The 17,134-nt window shown below is 44.2% G+C and overlaps 1 protein-coding gene across 1 annotated transcript in view; it reads right to left on the bottom strand.

Moving 5' to 3' along the window:
- Window positions 1-17,134, bottom strand: part of SV2C (synaptic vesicle glycoprotein 2C) — a 263,022-nt gene that overhangs the window by 33,094 nt on the left and 212,794 nt on the right. Inside the window, 5 exon segments of the mRNA XM_075838491.1 lie at window positions 3,882-3,923; window positions 3,926-4,014; window positions 6,773-6,937; window positions 11,432-11,520; window positions 15,432-15,542. Coding sequence (XP_075694606.1) covers window positions 3,882-3,923; window positions 3,926-4,014; window positions 6,773-6,937; window positions 11,432-11,520; window positions 15,432-15,542 — 496 coding nt within the window.

Genomic DNA, 17,134 nt, shown 5'->3' with positions numbered 1-17,134 from the left:
GTTTACATGGGTTTTTCGCAAATGTTTGCAGAAACTCGGGCTTGATGGGTCAGTTTTTTCAACCCACTTGTTTCAAATTGGCGCTGCTACGGAAACTGCTGGCTGGAGTCTTAGTCTTGCGGTAGTGCGGCGTATTGGTAGATGGGAATCTAGGTGTTATATGTCCTACGTTCACCCCCACCTTAGTATCATGGGGGTGGTTATGGTTGCATTGCTTGTTTTTTTTTTGTGTGGGATGTTTGTGGAACATTTAAGCTGTTTGTACATCTTGTTTTCATTTTGGGCTTATTTCTTTCCCACCCCCTTCCTCTTGTTTATGTTCTGTCCTTTGTCCATTTTTGTTCGTGGCTCTCCTCCTCTGGTGTGGATCCTGGGATATTCTAATGTCCACTGGAGGGCCCTTCGTGCAAATGTTCGACCAGATGGCAGACGGCTGGGTTTCTGCAGGGATGTGGCGGTGCTGCGGGCATTGGGTCGGAGGGGTATGACATGGAATCGCGTCCTGTCGGAGTTTCATCGTTTGGAGGTTATTGATAGGGTGCCGGAGGTATTGGTGTTGCATGTGGGGGGTAATGATCTGGGGGTTCGGCGTTTTAGGGAGCTTATTAGAGACATTCGTTACGACCTGCTACAGTTGTGGGCCCTGTATCCTAATGTGGTGACAGTTTGGTTGGAAATTGTGCCTTGCAAAATGTGGTGGTTGGCTCGCTCGGTGGCTAGTCTTAATCGTGCTAGGGTGAAGGTCAACAGGGCGGTCTCAGCGTTTGTTGTTCGGCACGGTAGTGTTTTTATGCACCACTATGAATTTGAAGACGGTCAAGGCCAGTTCTGGTTGGCAGACGGCGTGCACTTGAACGTGGTGGGCTTTGACTTTTGGGCACTCAGGAGGGTATTGAGCGTGCAATGGTGTAGGGTAGCTTGCATACTTGAAGGTGTTCAGATTATGCTCGTTGTGGCAGGTTGGAGGTTCTTGGAGTTGGTGTTAAATTTGTGGGGGAGGGACTCATCGTATGGTCTTTCACAAATTGTGCAATATGGAGGCACTGACAATTTTTTGGGCTCCTGCTGGGTGGTGTCCCGGGGAGCAAGGGTGAATCATTGGCCATCTGCAGCTGGATACGCTGCCCCTGAGCTTGTGGGGAAATCGGCTGGGGGTAAAATACTGCACTAATGGGGAGATTGGCTCAGCAGACCTTCTTCTTAGCTCCAATGATCTTTTTTCTCTGAATGTTTGTTATTAATGTTGATAATGTTGAATATTTATTTGATGTAATATATATATTTTATTTGTTGTTATTGTTTGTCAATAAAATGGCTGCTGTGGCCAACTTTATCCAATCACGAGTCTGTCCTTATTTGGGGAAATAGGAGTATAGGGATGGGATTGAGTGATTGGCCCAAGTAGGGTTTTTTTTTAGAAGGGTTAGGGGGGATTCACACAAGCGTGATTTTCGTGCGTGCAGGCCGCGTTTTTTTCGCGCGCCACGCACAGCCCTATAGAAGTCAATGGGGCAGTTCAAACAGTGCGTGATTTTTGCGCAGCGTTTGTTCGCTGCGTACAAAACGCGACAGGTTCAATATCTCTGCGTATTTCACGCATAACGCACCCATTGAAGTCAATGGGTGCGTGAAAACCACGCAGGTCGCACGGAAGCACTTCCGTGCGAACCGACTGAAACAGCGCACCAGCTGTCAAAAGGATGAATGTAAACAGAAAAGCACCACGTGCTTTTCTGTTTCAAAACATCCAAACGGGGTGTCTTTGAGATGAGCGAACCCGGACAACCGAACCGAACTTCACCGGGTTCGGCCGAACTTGTTTTGGCCGAACCCGGCAAAAAAAATTCCGGTACGCGACGTCAGTAGATAGTCACTGTCCAGGGTGCTGAAAGAGTTAAACTGTTTCAGCACCATGGACAGTGACTTCCGATCCCAATATACATGAACCTGTAAAAAAAAAACGAAGTTCTGACTTACCGATAACTCCCGGCTTCTTCCTCCAGTCTGACCTCCCGGGATGACAATTCAGTCCAAGTGACAGCTCCAGCCAATCACAGGCCAAGCACAGGCTGCAGCGGTCACATGAACTGCCGCATCATCCAGGGAGGTGGGGCCCGATGTCAAGAGAGGCGCGTCACCAAGGACGCGTCACCAAGGCAACGGCCGGGAGGGAAGTTCTCAGTAAGTACGAACTTTTCTTTTTTAAAAGGTTTCTCGATATTGTGTTCGGCTTTCACTGTCGAGGGTGCTGAAAGAGTTACTGCCGATCAGTTAGCTCTTTCATCACCTTGGACAGTGACGGGCGTCGACTAGCCTCTTCTCTATGATGGCGGCTGCGCGGAAATCACGCAGCCGCGCATCATACACGGATGACACACGCAGCTGTCAAGTGGTTTTTGCGCGCGCAAAACGCTGCGTTTTTTGCGCGCGCAGAAACGCAACGTTCGTCTGAATCTGCCCTTACTAGGACCACACCCTATCATCCCTCAGTCAAGAGGTCAAAATCTCATGCTTCCCTTCACATAGCCGCAGGCCTCAGAGATGGATACAGACAGCCATCATTTTAGGATTATAAGGTATAGCATATACTGTATTATGAAATCTGTAGAACATTTTGAAAATATTACGCTGTGTTCAGATGTGGCAGTGTTTCTTCCTTCACTTTCGCAAAGAAATTTGAAAATCTGCAGCATCCCCGGATTTCTGTGCAGTTTATTTCTGCTGCATGCTGATGTTGTTTTAAAAACCCTATCCCCATGTACTGTACTGTATTGTAAATTGTCACAGATTTTCTTTGCAGAATCTGCAACACATCCATGACATCTGAACATACCTTTAAGACTAAAGAAAATTAATTTATAATTACATTTGATTTAACCCTATTGTATTGATTACTGTATGGAATCCTTCACAGCCTCCATTTAGGAGATTTTCCAGACGTATACGTTAAAACATAGACCGTAATGCGGTGTGAATAGGGCCTTAGGCACAATTACACCAATTAAAGACAATTTCATAAGAAACAAATAACCTTTGCAGTGTTGGAGCGAACCATCCAAAGAGTAGGAAAACTCAATGTAGGTACTACGCTGGTCTAATTCCAGCCCACAGCCCCAGTGAGTTGTCATATAGGAAACCCTAAGGGTATGTGCACACACACTAATTACGACGTATTTCGGCCTCAAGTACCGGACCGACCACAGTGCAGGGAGCCGGGCTCCTAGCATCATACTTAGGTACGATGCTAGGAGTCCCTGCTACTCCGTGGAACTGCTGTCCCGTACTGAAAACATGATTACAGTACGGGACAGTTGTCCTGCAGAGAGGCAGGGACTCCTAGCATCGTACATAACTATGATGCTAGGAGCCCGGCTCCCTGCACTGTGTTCGGTCCGGGACTTGCGGCCGAAATACGTCCGTCAATTACGGACGTAATTAGTGTGTGTGCACATACCCTAACGTTACTACTTACAACAAGTCAATCTACAATAGCATGGCAATCATATAACTATATAGTAGGAGGAGATGAAAGTGTCTGAAGGAAACCAATGCAAACAGCATCCAAAGGATATAAAAACTCCATGCAGGGCTTGCCTTAATGTGATAGTGCCAATGATACATATATAGTAGAGTAATAATATTATCTATATTATCCATTGTATATAAATATATTCCTGCTGGGTCAGCACAATTGACTACAATGCCTACTTCTTTGCAGCAATGGGGTCCAGGATTTAAATCCGATCAAGGAATAATCTGCATGGAGATTGCATGATCTCCCCATGACATTGTGGGTACTCATGTTTCTTCTCATACATTCTGCATAGCACTGTGGGATATGTTGGTGCAATTTAAATAAAGTACGCTGACAGTACCCTCACCTGTGTTTACAAAATGTGAATGTACAAAAGTGCAGTTTCTAAGTAGGTGTTCAGCGACGTCACGTCTTCAAAATAACATCTCTCAAACAGCGAATCTTGAAATACAACAGCTTTAAACTTCATTGAAGTGAACCTGTAAAATACAACATTTTATGTGGCTTTAAAGGGGTTATCTGGGCTATTAAAATTGATGGCCTACCCTCAGGTTAGGCCTATAATATTAGATCCATGGGGTTCTGACTGTTGGTATCCCCACCGATCAGCTGTTTGAAGGGACGAGCGCCACAGCCTCTTTATTGTTTACATGGTTTTTCTCTCTGTTCACACTTGCATGCGCTGTTACATTTGTAGCGGACCCACAAATCTAATATTGATAGCCTACCCCGGGTATATAGGGCCTCATGCACACAGCTGCTCTCGTAATCACGGTCCGTGATTCTGGGCACGGGCGGCCGCGGACAGTCACCCGCATTTTGGCCCGTGCTCCCTCCCATACAAAGTTTGGGAACACAGTCTGTAAAAAGGAGAAGATAGGACATGTCCTATCTTTTTCAGAGGCTTTCTACGGTCCCGACACCATCCCGTAAATATACGGGAAGTTGTCCGTGGTCAATAGAAATGAATGGGTCTGTAATTGTGGATAGTAATTATGGTCCGCTATTACGGGCGAATTCTACAGTCGTGTGCATGGGGCCTTAGACACAAAAGAAAATCCAGGGTTCCTCATTCTTAAAGGGTTAATCCCAAATCCACAGGATATGACATAAATGTCTGATAGATGTGGGTCCCAGCACTGGGACCTGCACCTATATTGAGAATGGGGGTCACCCAACCCTCGTTTTGCCTGGTGAGGTGGCCGCTGCCTGCTGATTCCAGGAGGGGATTAAGTGGAGAGGTGGCTGCGCTTGCACGTGGTCCTCTCCATTCGGTTCTATGGAAGTTATGGAAACAGCTGAGCAGAGGCCGCCTCAACAGGTAAAACGGGGGTCAGATGACTCTGTACTCAATATAGAAGCGGGTCCAAGAGCTATTAGACATTTATGGCATATCCAGTCTACATAGTTACCAACATTTGAATATTTTTTCCAGTGACACAGGGTGTGGCTTCTTTGGTGGGTGTGTCTTATGGGGTGTGACTTATCAGATGGGTGTGTCTAACGGGGCGTAGCTTTCTTCCCAGAATTTATGCATACTAATAAACAAACAAAAATTACATACAACTACTATGGTGGCCAGTATCTCTCTCTGGTTATCTGGTTGTTTACAGTTAGGTGTCTCACTTTATCACTAGGGCTAGGTGATATGTGCTGACCACTACTGGTAACGTAAAAACCAGCGTAGATAGTGTCACACTCAGTGTCCCTTGTAGAAGGTGTTCCAAACAGCCCCCAGTAGATAGTGCCACACACTTGTTCCTGTAGATAATGCCACACGGCCCCCTTACAGATAGTGCCACAGTGTCCTCTGTAGATCATGCCACAGTGTCCTCTGTAGATCATGCCACAGTGCTCTTTATAGATAGTGCCACACACCCCTGTAGATAATGCCTCAGTCCCCCCTGTAGATATTGCCACACATCCCCCTGTAAATAGTACCACACACACCCTCTTGTAGATTGTGCTACACACCCCCTTGTAGATAGCGCTGCACCCCCCTTGTAGATTGCGCCACCACACCCTTGTAAATAGGGCCACACCCCTGTAGATAGCGCCATACTCCCCACACTCCAGGAGGAGCCCCTGACTACTGTCCATATGTGGACAGGGATGTCAGGGGCTACTTCTATGAGCGGAATCCCCGGCCAGAGCGTCGGCAATGATAGTTTCCTGCTCTGCCATAGTATTCAATTGTATCTGCATCCTGAGGACACAGATACAATTGAATATGGCAGTTGCTGGGACACGTCCAGGACAGTAAATTGCCGGGACTGTCTCTGTAAATTTGGAACAGTCCTGGCAAATTCAGGACTGTTGGCAACCATGTGTGTATATGCCATAAATGTCTGGGTTGGAAAAACCCCTTTAATGCTGAATATGCTACTTGTCTGTAGTGTATAGAGCAGGCAGAAAACGTCCCAGTACTAGAGTATGCTGACATCTAGGGACAATGGCTCCCTTTATGTGAATAGGTTGGAAAATAATTCAGCCATCTGTCACCATGGAATCTGCTAGCAGTCTTTGTTATGACATATCCACAGGAATGTCCTCTGGGACCCGCACATATCTCTGGAATGGGGACCCCTTATCCCCGTTCTACCTTTCTCGGATCCCGTTGCCTCCCGGGTCACTTTCTGATTACATGGTCGGAAATAGAAGTTAATGGCAGTTATGGAAACAGCGTAGCTCATGTGCTACACTGCTTCCGTAGCTGCCATTCTCTTCTATGGGAGTTACAGAAACTGCATAGCTCAGCGAGCTATGCTGTTTTCCTGATTACATGGTCGGAAATTACGAAGTGGCCCGGGAGACAGCAGAAACTGAGAAAGGTAGAATGGGCTTTAGGGGCCCCGTTCTAGAAATAGGTGCAGGTCCCAGAGTTGGGACAAATGTAATGCTACATGCACTATCGTTTTTTAGATTTTTTTTCCCACATTTGAAACCTTATGTGTAATATTGGAGGCACACAGGGGTAGAGTATGGGCCCATAGCAGGCTACGGCACTATATTATTGACAACACTGATCCATAATACAACCGTGTGCCCTTAGGATCAGGTAGTCTTGTCATTGTCATTCATTTTAGAGCCTTCACCAGAAAATTGTATATATTTATCTAATGTTTGACATCAGAAATACACATTTCCCATCATTCTAATATATATTGCTGGTTTGGTGGCATTGGTTTCCCATACTTCTAACTTGCAAGAAAATAACACCAAGGAAAAGATTAATACTTGTCATTGATGAACTCTCCACTTTTATGGATTTGATTTTCCAGAGTAAAGTTGAAATTGTAGTTTGAAATATTTTCTCCATAAAAGTATTTCACTCTTAGTGCATATTCATCTGCCTGCAAGTGTCTAATGACGTCGGAGAACCAGACCGATAACCCATAGTAGCTGTGAAGAGAAACAACAGGTTTACATTACACTCTGCAATTCTTGGAGAAGTAAACACACACACACACACACACACACACACACACACACACACACACACTGACAGTCGGAGAAAGTAGAAATGCATCGTATAGTTTAGTATGAAATAGTAAAGTATTAGGATACTTCACAGTGGCACACTTCATCTGATAATCATCTAGGAAGCCAATAGACCCTGGGTAGGAAACATGTTACAATGTCATCCTATACATTATCCTATTATACTAGTAATTATTTATTTTTTTCCTAAAGGGAACCAGTCACCAGCATTTCACCTATTAAACCAGCAATACCAGGTGGTAGTGGGTGAAAAATCATTTTTATGTAACCTATAATTATCTTATAAGCCGGCTCTGTAGCTTTACTATTCAGTTTGTTAATGTTCCTGTGCTGTATGCTGATGAGCATAAAAGAGTCATATCTTCATTTGAAAAGAGTCATATTTTCATTCCTCAAGCCTTTCAGGGTTAACCCCACTTTCTTACTTTTGATTGACAGCTTACTATTGATTGACAGCATTCAGGGCGGGCTAGTTTTCGGCGGTGGGTGGGCATAAGAGGAGGAACTAAGCAGACTGACGGATTATTACCTTAAAAGGCGCAAAATGTTTACAGACCCTTATTTAGGGTTAGAGGAGGAGTTTAGGAGTTTATTAACGCTAATAAACTTTTGACAGCAGCGGCCAGCGAGTGGTGAGTAGAGTTCAATAGGTGGAATGCTGGTGACAGGTTCCCTTTGAAGTAACATAATCATACAATATTTGCTTTAATAAAGGAAATACACAGGTTAATCCTAGAATACTACTAGTACTTGTACTAAAAAGATAAACAAGATTTTTAATCCGGACGGATGGGTGAAGGGGGTAAATCAATTCCCATTAAAAGGGGTTTCCTATTAACTCCTTAATGACCGGGCCAATTTTCAGTTTTCCATTTTCGGTTCTTCCTCCCTGCTTTCCAAAAGCCATAACTTTTTTATTTTTCTGCCAATGTAGCCGCATGATGGCTTGTTTTTTGCAGGACGAGATGTAGTTTTACATGGCACCATTGAATTTACCTTATAATGTACTTGGAAACTGCAAAAAAATTCTTTGTGTGGTGAAATGGGAAAAAAAACCAGCAATTCCGCCATTGTTTTTGGGTTTAGTTTTTACGGCGTTCATCATGCGGGAAAAAAACAACTTGTTAACTTTATTCTAGGGTTTATTACAATTACAGCGATATAAAATTTTTATTGTTTTTTTTTGTGTTTTACTACTTTTACAAAGAATCTAAAACTATTTGTTAAAAAAAAAATTGTCGCCACATTCTGAGAGCCATAACTTTTATTTTCCATCAATTAAGCGGTATGTGGGCTTATTTTCTGCGGAGTGAGCTGTAGCTTTCATTGGTACCATTTTGGGGTACATGTGACTTTTTAATTACTTTTATTTCATTTTATTGGGGAGCTAAGGTGATGACAAAACAGCAATTCTGGCTGTTTAATTTTTTTACAGCGTTCATCTTGCAGGTTAAATAACAGTTTATTGTAACACTTCTGACTTATTCTGTGGACCAATGAGTTAAAAGTGGAACTTTTGGAACATATGAGTCTCGTTACATCTAGCTCAAAGAGGCTCTGTCACCAGATTATAAATTCCCTATCTCCTACATAATCTGATCGGCGCTGTAATGTAGATAACAGTGTTTTTTATTTTGAAAAACGTTCATTTTTTTCCACGTTATGAGCAATTTTAGATCTATGCTAATTACTTTCTTAATGCCCAACCGGGCGTTTTTTAACTTTTGACCAAGTGTTCGTTGTGAAGAGAAGTGTATGACGCTGACCAATTAGTGTCACACACTTCTCTCCATTCATGTCCATTTGTAGTCCGCACAGCGTGATCTTGCTGTGCTGTCACATACACCCACATTAACTTTACTGAAGTGTCTTGAGAGTGTATAGACATCACCTCCAGCCAGGACTCGATGTGTATTCACCCTCCCGACACTTCGGTAAAGTTTGTGTGGTACTTAATAGCTGCACAGCGTGATCTCGCTGTGCTGTCATTCATAGCATGATCTCGCGAGATCACGCTGTGCAGCTATTAAGTCCCACACAAACTTTACCGAAGTGTCGGGAGTGTGAATAGACATCGCGTCCTCTCAAGACACTTCAGTAAAGTTAGGGTATGTTCACACGGCCTATTTTCAGACGTAATTCAGGTGTTTTATGCCTCGAATTACGCCTGAAAAGACGGCTCCATTACGCCTGCAAACATCTGCCTATTGCTCGCTGTCAAAAGACGTCACGTAAAAAGACGCCCGCGTCAAAGAAGTGCATGTCACTTCTTGGGACGTTTTTGGAGCCATTTTTCATTGACTCCATTGAAAAACAGCTATAATAACGTCCGTAAAAGACGCCGCGAAAAACCTGAGTACTTGCAAAAACTTCTGAAATTCATGTGCAGTTTTCACCTGAAAACAGCTCCGTAATTTCAGACGTATTTTGCTACTGCGTGTGAACATAACCTTAATGTGAGTGTATGTGACAGCACAGCAAGATCACGCTGTGCGGAGTACAAATGGACATGAATGGAGAGAAGTGTATGACGCTTATTGGGCAGCGTCATACACTTCCCTTTACAATGCCCAGTTGGTAAAAAGTAAAAACACGGCCAAATGTCTATTAAGAAACTAATTAGCATAAATCTAAAATTGATCATAACTTGCTAAAAAATGATTGTTTTTCAAAATAAAAAACACTGTTGATATCTACATTACAGTGCCGATCAGATTATGTAGGAGATAGGGCACTTATAATGTGGCGACTAGTTTTGTAATGGCCAATCTCCTACCTAATATCATAGGCGCTGTCACACAAATAATTCCAGTGTAAATTGTGTCTTAAAGAGGCTCTGTCACCACATTATAAGTGCCCTATCTCGTACATAACGAGATCGGCGCTATAATGTAGGTGACAGCAGTGCTTTTTATTTAAAAAAGCAATCTGTTTTCACCACTTTATTAGCGATTTTAGATTTATGCTAATGAGTTGCTTATTGCCAAAGTGGGCGTGTTTTTACTGTAGACCAAGTGGGCGTTGTACAGAGGAGTGTATGACGCTGACCAATCAGCGTCATGCACTCCTCTCCATTCATTTAGTTAGCGCATAGGGATCCTTTTAGATCACTATGTGCTGTCTTATACTAACACATTAACGATACTGAAGTGTTTAGACAGTGAATAGACATTCCACGGGATGTCTATTCACAATCTGTGCACTTCGTTACTGTTTCTGTGGTAGTTACAGCAGAGCAAGCGTAATCTCGCGAGATTATGCTGTAGATGACAGGTTACAACGAGATTACGCTTGGTCAGCTTTGATCGCAGCATTCAGGGGTATAATGGCGGAGGTGAGAGGTTTCTCTGATCTCTGCCGTTATAGAGCGGGGCTGCGGCTGTGTTATTGCCCCACTCCTGACAAGTACATGCACGGTCAGCCTGAGGTGATGCGGCCGGCGCTGCACTAATGAGCCGCGGTTCAGGCACCGAGGACAGAACATGGAGGTGTTTTGCAGTGCGCCCGCCATGTTCGGTCTTCAGTGCCGCCGCACATTAGAGCAGTGCTGGTTGCATCGCCTCATCCTGACGGCAAGTGCTTCTCAGGACTCAGGAGCGGGGCAATGGCTGTATTACACAGCTGCAGCCCTGCTCTCATACATTCATGTGTTACAATGCTGTATCGAAATACATGAAATAACGGTATCGAAACGGTGGGGGTGCACGGGTGGACAGTATCAAAAGTTTTGATGCATCGTGCATCCCTAGTCCAATCAGCATGATACAGCTTCTCCCCTACCCTGCACAGTATGATATCAGCTTAAATCGCAAGATCATGCTGTGTTTACATTTTCGGCCGCAGGTCCTTCAACACAATGCCTCAGCACTCATCCTGGAAGACAGTCTCTGCATCAACTATCGCCGCACCAGGAGGCCAGGGGAGTTTACTCGTGTTGTCTTTATCTTATATTAAAATTAGTTGGATGATGTGAAGCTTTTTCTGGAAATCTGATGTATCGGAGTACGGGCTCATAGACTTTCTATTGAGTCCGTACTCCAATACATTGATTACCAGAAAAAGCCGAACAGACACGAAGCGGCTGTGCGCTCACATGAGTACTTCTGACACTTTGTTTTAGCCATTGATGGTGGTCTCAGTGCTCAGACCCTCACCAATTAAAACTTCTGACATGTCAAACGTCTAGCTACCCTTTAAATGTGACAGATTAGTAAATATAGAAGAAATCGGGTGAGGGACAAATACTTATTCACAGCACTGTATCTGGCTCTCCTGCCAATATCTCAGGGTCGTTTCTAAATCCGTAGTGGGTTCTCGTATAAAGTGTATATAAAAATAACTAATCGCAGTTTATATAAACGTAACTGAACGATATGGGATCAAATGCAAACTTACCCAAATGACAGAGTGAGCCACACTATTGTCAGTTTGATTGTGTTTTCTTTGACAGGATAATCAAAGCATTTCATAAACGTTAACCAAATCTGTAAAATAATGTATAATAATTATGTGATTATAATGATGTAAGTAAAATGATAGAACATCACAATGCAGCACGTTTCATTAGAAAAGATAAGGGTAATTAGGGGCATTGTTCCCTATAAGGTGCGCGGCTGCACGGGCACGCACCTTCCATGGTTCGCCCGCTCACTAAAGTTTAAAGCCCGCGCACTGTCACGGGTGGCAGGCGGATGCAGTGACGACGCTAGCAACGGAGTGGGCTCTGGTGCTAGCGACAGCCACATTCACTTGTATGTGCATCATCAGGGCGCACATACAAATGAATACTATAGTTTGCAGGCCACGTTAAGCCTGCAGCCTATAAGGCGCTGGGAGTCACGCAGGCCTTCGTGATGACGTCACATCATGCCGGTCTGCCATGCGTCCCACCGGAGAGGCAGTGTACCGCTCCGTCTGTCGCGGGAATAGGGCAAGGTGAGTACAATCTTTTTTTTTTTTTTTTAAGGAGCTGGGGGGGGGGGCTGTGTAGCGATATATAGAGGGGAGGAGTGGGGCTGTGTAGCGCTATATACATGGGGGAAATGCTGTGTAAGACAATATACACAAGGGTAGGACGGGGATGTGTAGCACTATATACAAGGGGAGAGGGGAGCTGTGTAGCACTATATACAAGGGGAGAAAGGGGGCTGTGTAGCACTATATACAAGGGGAGGAGAGGGGGCTGTGTAGCAGTATACACAAGGGGAAAGGGGGGCTGTGTAGCACTATATACAAGGAGAGAGGGGTAAGGGGCTGTGTAGCACTATATACAAGGGAATAGGGGGGCTGTGTAGCACTATATACACGGTGAGGGGGGCTGTGTAGCACTATATACCAGGGGAATGTGGTCTGTGTGGCACTATCTACACAGGGGGGCTGTGTGGCACTATCTACAGGGGGGCTGTGTGGCACTATCTACAGGGGGGCTGTGTGGCACTATCTACAGGGGGGCTGTGTGGCACTATCTACAGGGGGGCTGTGTGGCACTATCTACAGGGGGGTCTGTGTGGCATCTTCTACAGGGGGGTCTGTGTGGCACTATCTACAGGGGGGTCTGTGTGGCACTATCTACAGGGGGGTCTGTGTGGCACTATCTACAGGGGGGTCTGTGTGGCACTATCTACAGGGGGGTCTGTGTGGCACTATCTACAGGGGGGGTCTGTGTGGCAGGATCTATAGGGGGGATGTGTGTGGCACGGACTACAGGGGCTGTGTGGCGCTATCTATAGGGACAGTGTGGCCAGATAATTACAGGCTTTCATTTTAATACATTTTTATACAGAATCTGAAATAGAGGAAGTGTAGGAGGGACCATCATCTACTGTCCTATTAGCAAGATTAGGTTATGTTAGACTGTCACTCATTACACAATGCTTTTGATCATACACAGAGAAAAATACGAATTAGGGAAAAGTTTGGATGTAAAATATGAAAAAAATCCTTACTGGACATGTTCCCTTTGTTATTGTAAAGCTGTGTTCAGATCATATTACAGCCCTAAGATCAGCGTATATGCTTCTTTGGAAAGCTCCCGGCTTATACACCGAACATAACCATAGGCCCCCAATCACCCGGTATATGCTAATAGAGTGTCCCTTTAGAACATGCCGGGAAGGTATGTATTAGCATATATTTTTCTTATTGTTGTAGAGAATTGCATAGTAGACTTAGTTATTCTATATACATGAATACAAAAAGAAAAAATGTATACAATGAGGTACATGTTATTTACTGCGGGACATATGCCACTTTATGCCTGTACAGTGGCATATGTCACAGACTTCTGTTGGAAGTACAATATACGTCAGGAGAACAGAGTCCAGACCAGACCAATAAATTAATCAGACCCCCAAATAAATTCAGACCTGACCCCAATTCACAATGACTGGAGCTGAAGAGGAGCTGGGAGTGAGGAGAGGTAAATATACTGGCCATTATCTATTGGATTGATCCAATAGAAAAACTGCCAATATTTATTTTCCTTTTAAAAGTGAAAGGGGCCTCTGCTGGGCCCCGTCCACATTCTGTGCCCAGGGCAAGTGCCCCAGTAGCTTCCCCTATCTACACCTCAAGTTATGAGCCATGCCTGCCATCCTCCCTGCCTGCTGGTCCTATGGCTTGGCCACACATATTCGTCCTCTGGCCCTTTAAAGAAATAATGATGACAGATGGATGATGTCATCACACATGATCCACCTATCACTTTGTTTTATTCACCTTTCCCATGTAGCCCAATCTGACTTCAGTTATTTGCCTGTAACCTGGACCCAGAATATTTTATGAAGAAGCTTGTGCTAAAAATTCAAAGGTTTGAAAAATATAATGTGCAGACCGGCACAATGCACTTCTATTTAGATTGCCATCTGCTTAATATTTTAAAGGATGAATGCACTGGAATTAATGCAATTTGCAGAATTCGTAGCTAATATTAGTTAATGCTTTGTTTGCTTTTTAAGATTGCAGGCAGATTGTATCTAAGGAAGCTAGATGTACCTAGTCAAAGAGAAGGAAAGGATTTATGAATATCTCAAAAGATTTCATTGCTGCTATCTGGGTAATCACAGATTAAGCAGACATTTGATGTTGTAAATCTGAGGGATTTTGATACTAGTAGATCTGTATCAATGGTTACATGTTGGTTTGAGCTCAGTAAAGGATTAGATATTTAGATCAGGATTATACTAGAAATGATGGTTTACTTTTTTAACGTTTTTTCCACAAACTCACAGAAATGAGAAAAGATGGGGTTGCTTTGGAATATTGTGAAGGATAGAGTATTTTTATATAATAAAAATAAACTTAAAAAAAAAAAAAAATTGCTCACAAATAAATATAATCTAAGTAGTCAAATGTTCTTGGCCATATCATGACAGGAGAGTAGCCCAGAACGAGGGAGCAGCAACATAACTTGAAGCTCCTGGGCCCCAAAGCAAAATCTGTAATCTGGCCCCGATCTACCATTTATCATACTGATGTCTTCTTATCTGGCACCAGGACCTGGAAGCTAGTGCTGTCTCTCCATTCCTATAGCTACACTCTTGAGAGGGAGAGTACTGTAATTTCTTTAAGGTACCCCTTTCAGGGGTGGGATTAACATTTTTAACAACAGGTTTCCTACGTATGGGTGTACAGTGTGCCACAAAAATTGACAAAACATTTGTCCCAAAACCAAAGTCCATGCGTCGAATGGCAGGGCAGGGACATGAGGGTTCCCTTGACCTGCCAGCTCCTGTTAGAAGATTTAATTGCATTTTTGTCCTAAGGACGTTGATACAATTAAGTACAGGGGAGATGATGGGTTGGCATCCCGCTACACTTTGGACCCAGCTGTTGATTTAACAACAGTTCTGGAGAACCGGAGAAAATGGGCTGCATCCCCCCCCCCCCCCCTAGACAGTGAGACACAATTGTGGCTAGGGTAAGCTGGCAGCTGGGACAGCTGAATAGCAGGGGTCAGTCGGGCAGTGTCCTATTCATAATCTTTATATTACTTGCAGGACAGTAATAAGGTCCTTAGTTGGTTCTAGTCAATTGACCATTCTGAAACTAAAGGCCCTTTTACACTGGCCGACACTCGGCTGGTGCAGCAAGCGCCGATCAACGAGACATCGTTAATCGCCATTCACTTGCTCCTGTCACACGGAGCTATGGATGGGGATGAGCGGTCGTTACTCCGATCGCTCGTCCCCATACATTATTATCATGTTGGCAGCGCATCTCCCTGTTTACACAGGGAGATGTGCTGCCGACAACGATAATCTTTTACTTTTTTAGAACGATACGACCAGCAGAAGATCGGACATTTGTTCGTTCATCTGATGATCTCTGCCCGATAATGGTCCTGTGTAAAACCCCCTTAAATTAAATAAGAGAAAGACACTTTAATTGTACTTACACCATGTAGTTCAGTGCGAATTCTTACAAAGCCTCTTCTGTACCAAGTGCCTGTATCTGTCTCAATTTCAATGAGTTCATCTATTTGTTTTGGAGTCTTGATTCTATGGACCTGCAAAAAAATCAAACCAAGATTGGGTAAATCATTATATTATTTATAAAACAGCCAAACGAATATCCAGCCCGCACTCTAGAAGTTTTATTTATTTATTTCCTGTTGCTTATATATCACCAACATATTCTGTAGCACTATACAGAGATTGTCACCATTCACATTAGTCCCTGTTTCTACAGTCCTGTTTACATAGGCCAATGATTGGGCGATTGAGCGTTCATGCAAACAGGGCATCGATCATCCAATGAACAAGCAAACACTCGTTCATCCGCCGATCACATCTTTTATGCGGCGATAAAAATGCTCGCTACACAGGAGTGCATCTCCTTGTGTAAACCATTTGTTCATGTAAAATGAGCCAACGAGCGATGATCAATGTGGTGTATCGTCGATCGGCGCTCGTTCACCTTTACACTAGGACTCATTTCATAAGAAGCCATTGATATTCATATTCAGTATGTTTTTTCTTTGAGAGCAAACCTGAGTAACCTGAGGAAACACCGGAAGAACATACAAACTTTATGTACAATATATGCTGCCCGGTCTCACTGTTACTTTGTTGCTATAATCACTATCAATAAAAAGTATAAAAAGTGCAGCACATTCAGGCAGCATAAAATCTGATTCTCTTAAGAATGCTAATAGCAAAGACGTAAAGCTAAAAATCCTAGATACAAGATGTGGACCTGAATCCATCACTAGGAATTTGTGAATTGTTCAGAAGTCGCTAAGAAAGTGGCACTTAGACTTTATGTACATGGCCGCGTTGTATGTACCCGTCGGTGGCGTAACTACCACTGTAGCAGCCATAGCGGCCCCCCCATGACCAGAGGTTCCGCTAGCAGCCACTATTGCTGCTACAGCGCGACGCCACTGAACAATACGGCAGAGCAGGGAGGTATCTCCCCACTCTGCCATTTAAGGGGATGTTCCTATAAAACACATGTATCCCCTATCCACAGGACCCCCAGCGATAAGGAGAATGGGGGACCGAAAGTCCCCCGAAGTGCTCCATGAGAAACCTCGGACTTCCGGCAGCTCCGTAGAAATGAATGGAGCACCAGTGCTCCTTTCATTTTTATTGAGCTGCCAGACGCAGACCCCAGAAATTCAAGGTTTCTCATGGAGCACTTCGGGGAACTTTCTGTCCCCCATTCTCCTTATTGCTGGGGGTCCCAGCGATCACACATGTATCCCCTATCCTGTGGATAGGGGATACATGTCTTTTATGGGACAAACCATAGGCTACAGCCTGTTTTTTTTTTTGGGGGGGGGGGCTGGGGCAGTATGGTGCTATCTACAAGGAGGGGGCTGTATGGTGCTATATACAGGGGTGCTGTATGGTGCTATATACAGGGGGGTTGTATGGTGCTATATACAGGGGGGCTGTGTGTTGCTATATACAGGGGGTTGTATGGCGCTATCTACAGGGGGTTGTATGGCGCTAACTACAAGGGGGGCTTTATGGTGCTATATACAGGGGGGCTGTATGGCGCTATGTACAGGGGGGCTGTATGGTGCTATGTACAGGGGGGCTGCATGGTGCTATATACAGGGAGGGGGCTTCATGGCGCTATCTACAGGGGAGC

This window comes from Rhinoderma darwinii, chromosome 1 (assembly GCF_050947455.1).
Source record: "Rhinoderma darwinii isolate aRhiDar2 chromosome 1, aRhiDar2.hap1, whole genome shotgun sequence".
Lineage (NCBI taxonomy): Eukaryota > Metazoa > Chordata > Amphibia > Anura > Rhinodermatidae > Rhinoderma > Rhinoderma darwinii.
This window is presented reverse-complemented; position numbering and strand designations above follow the sequence as displayed.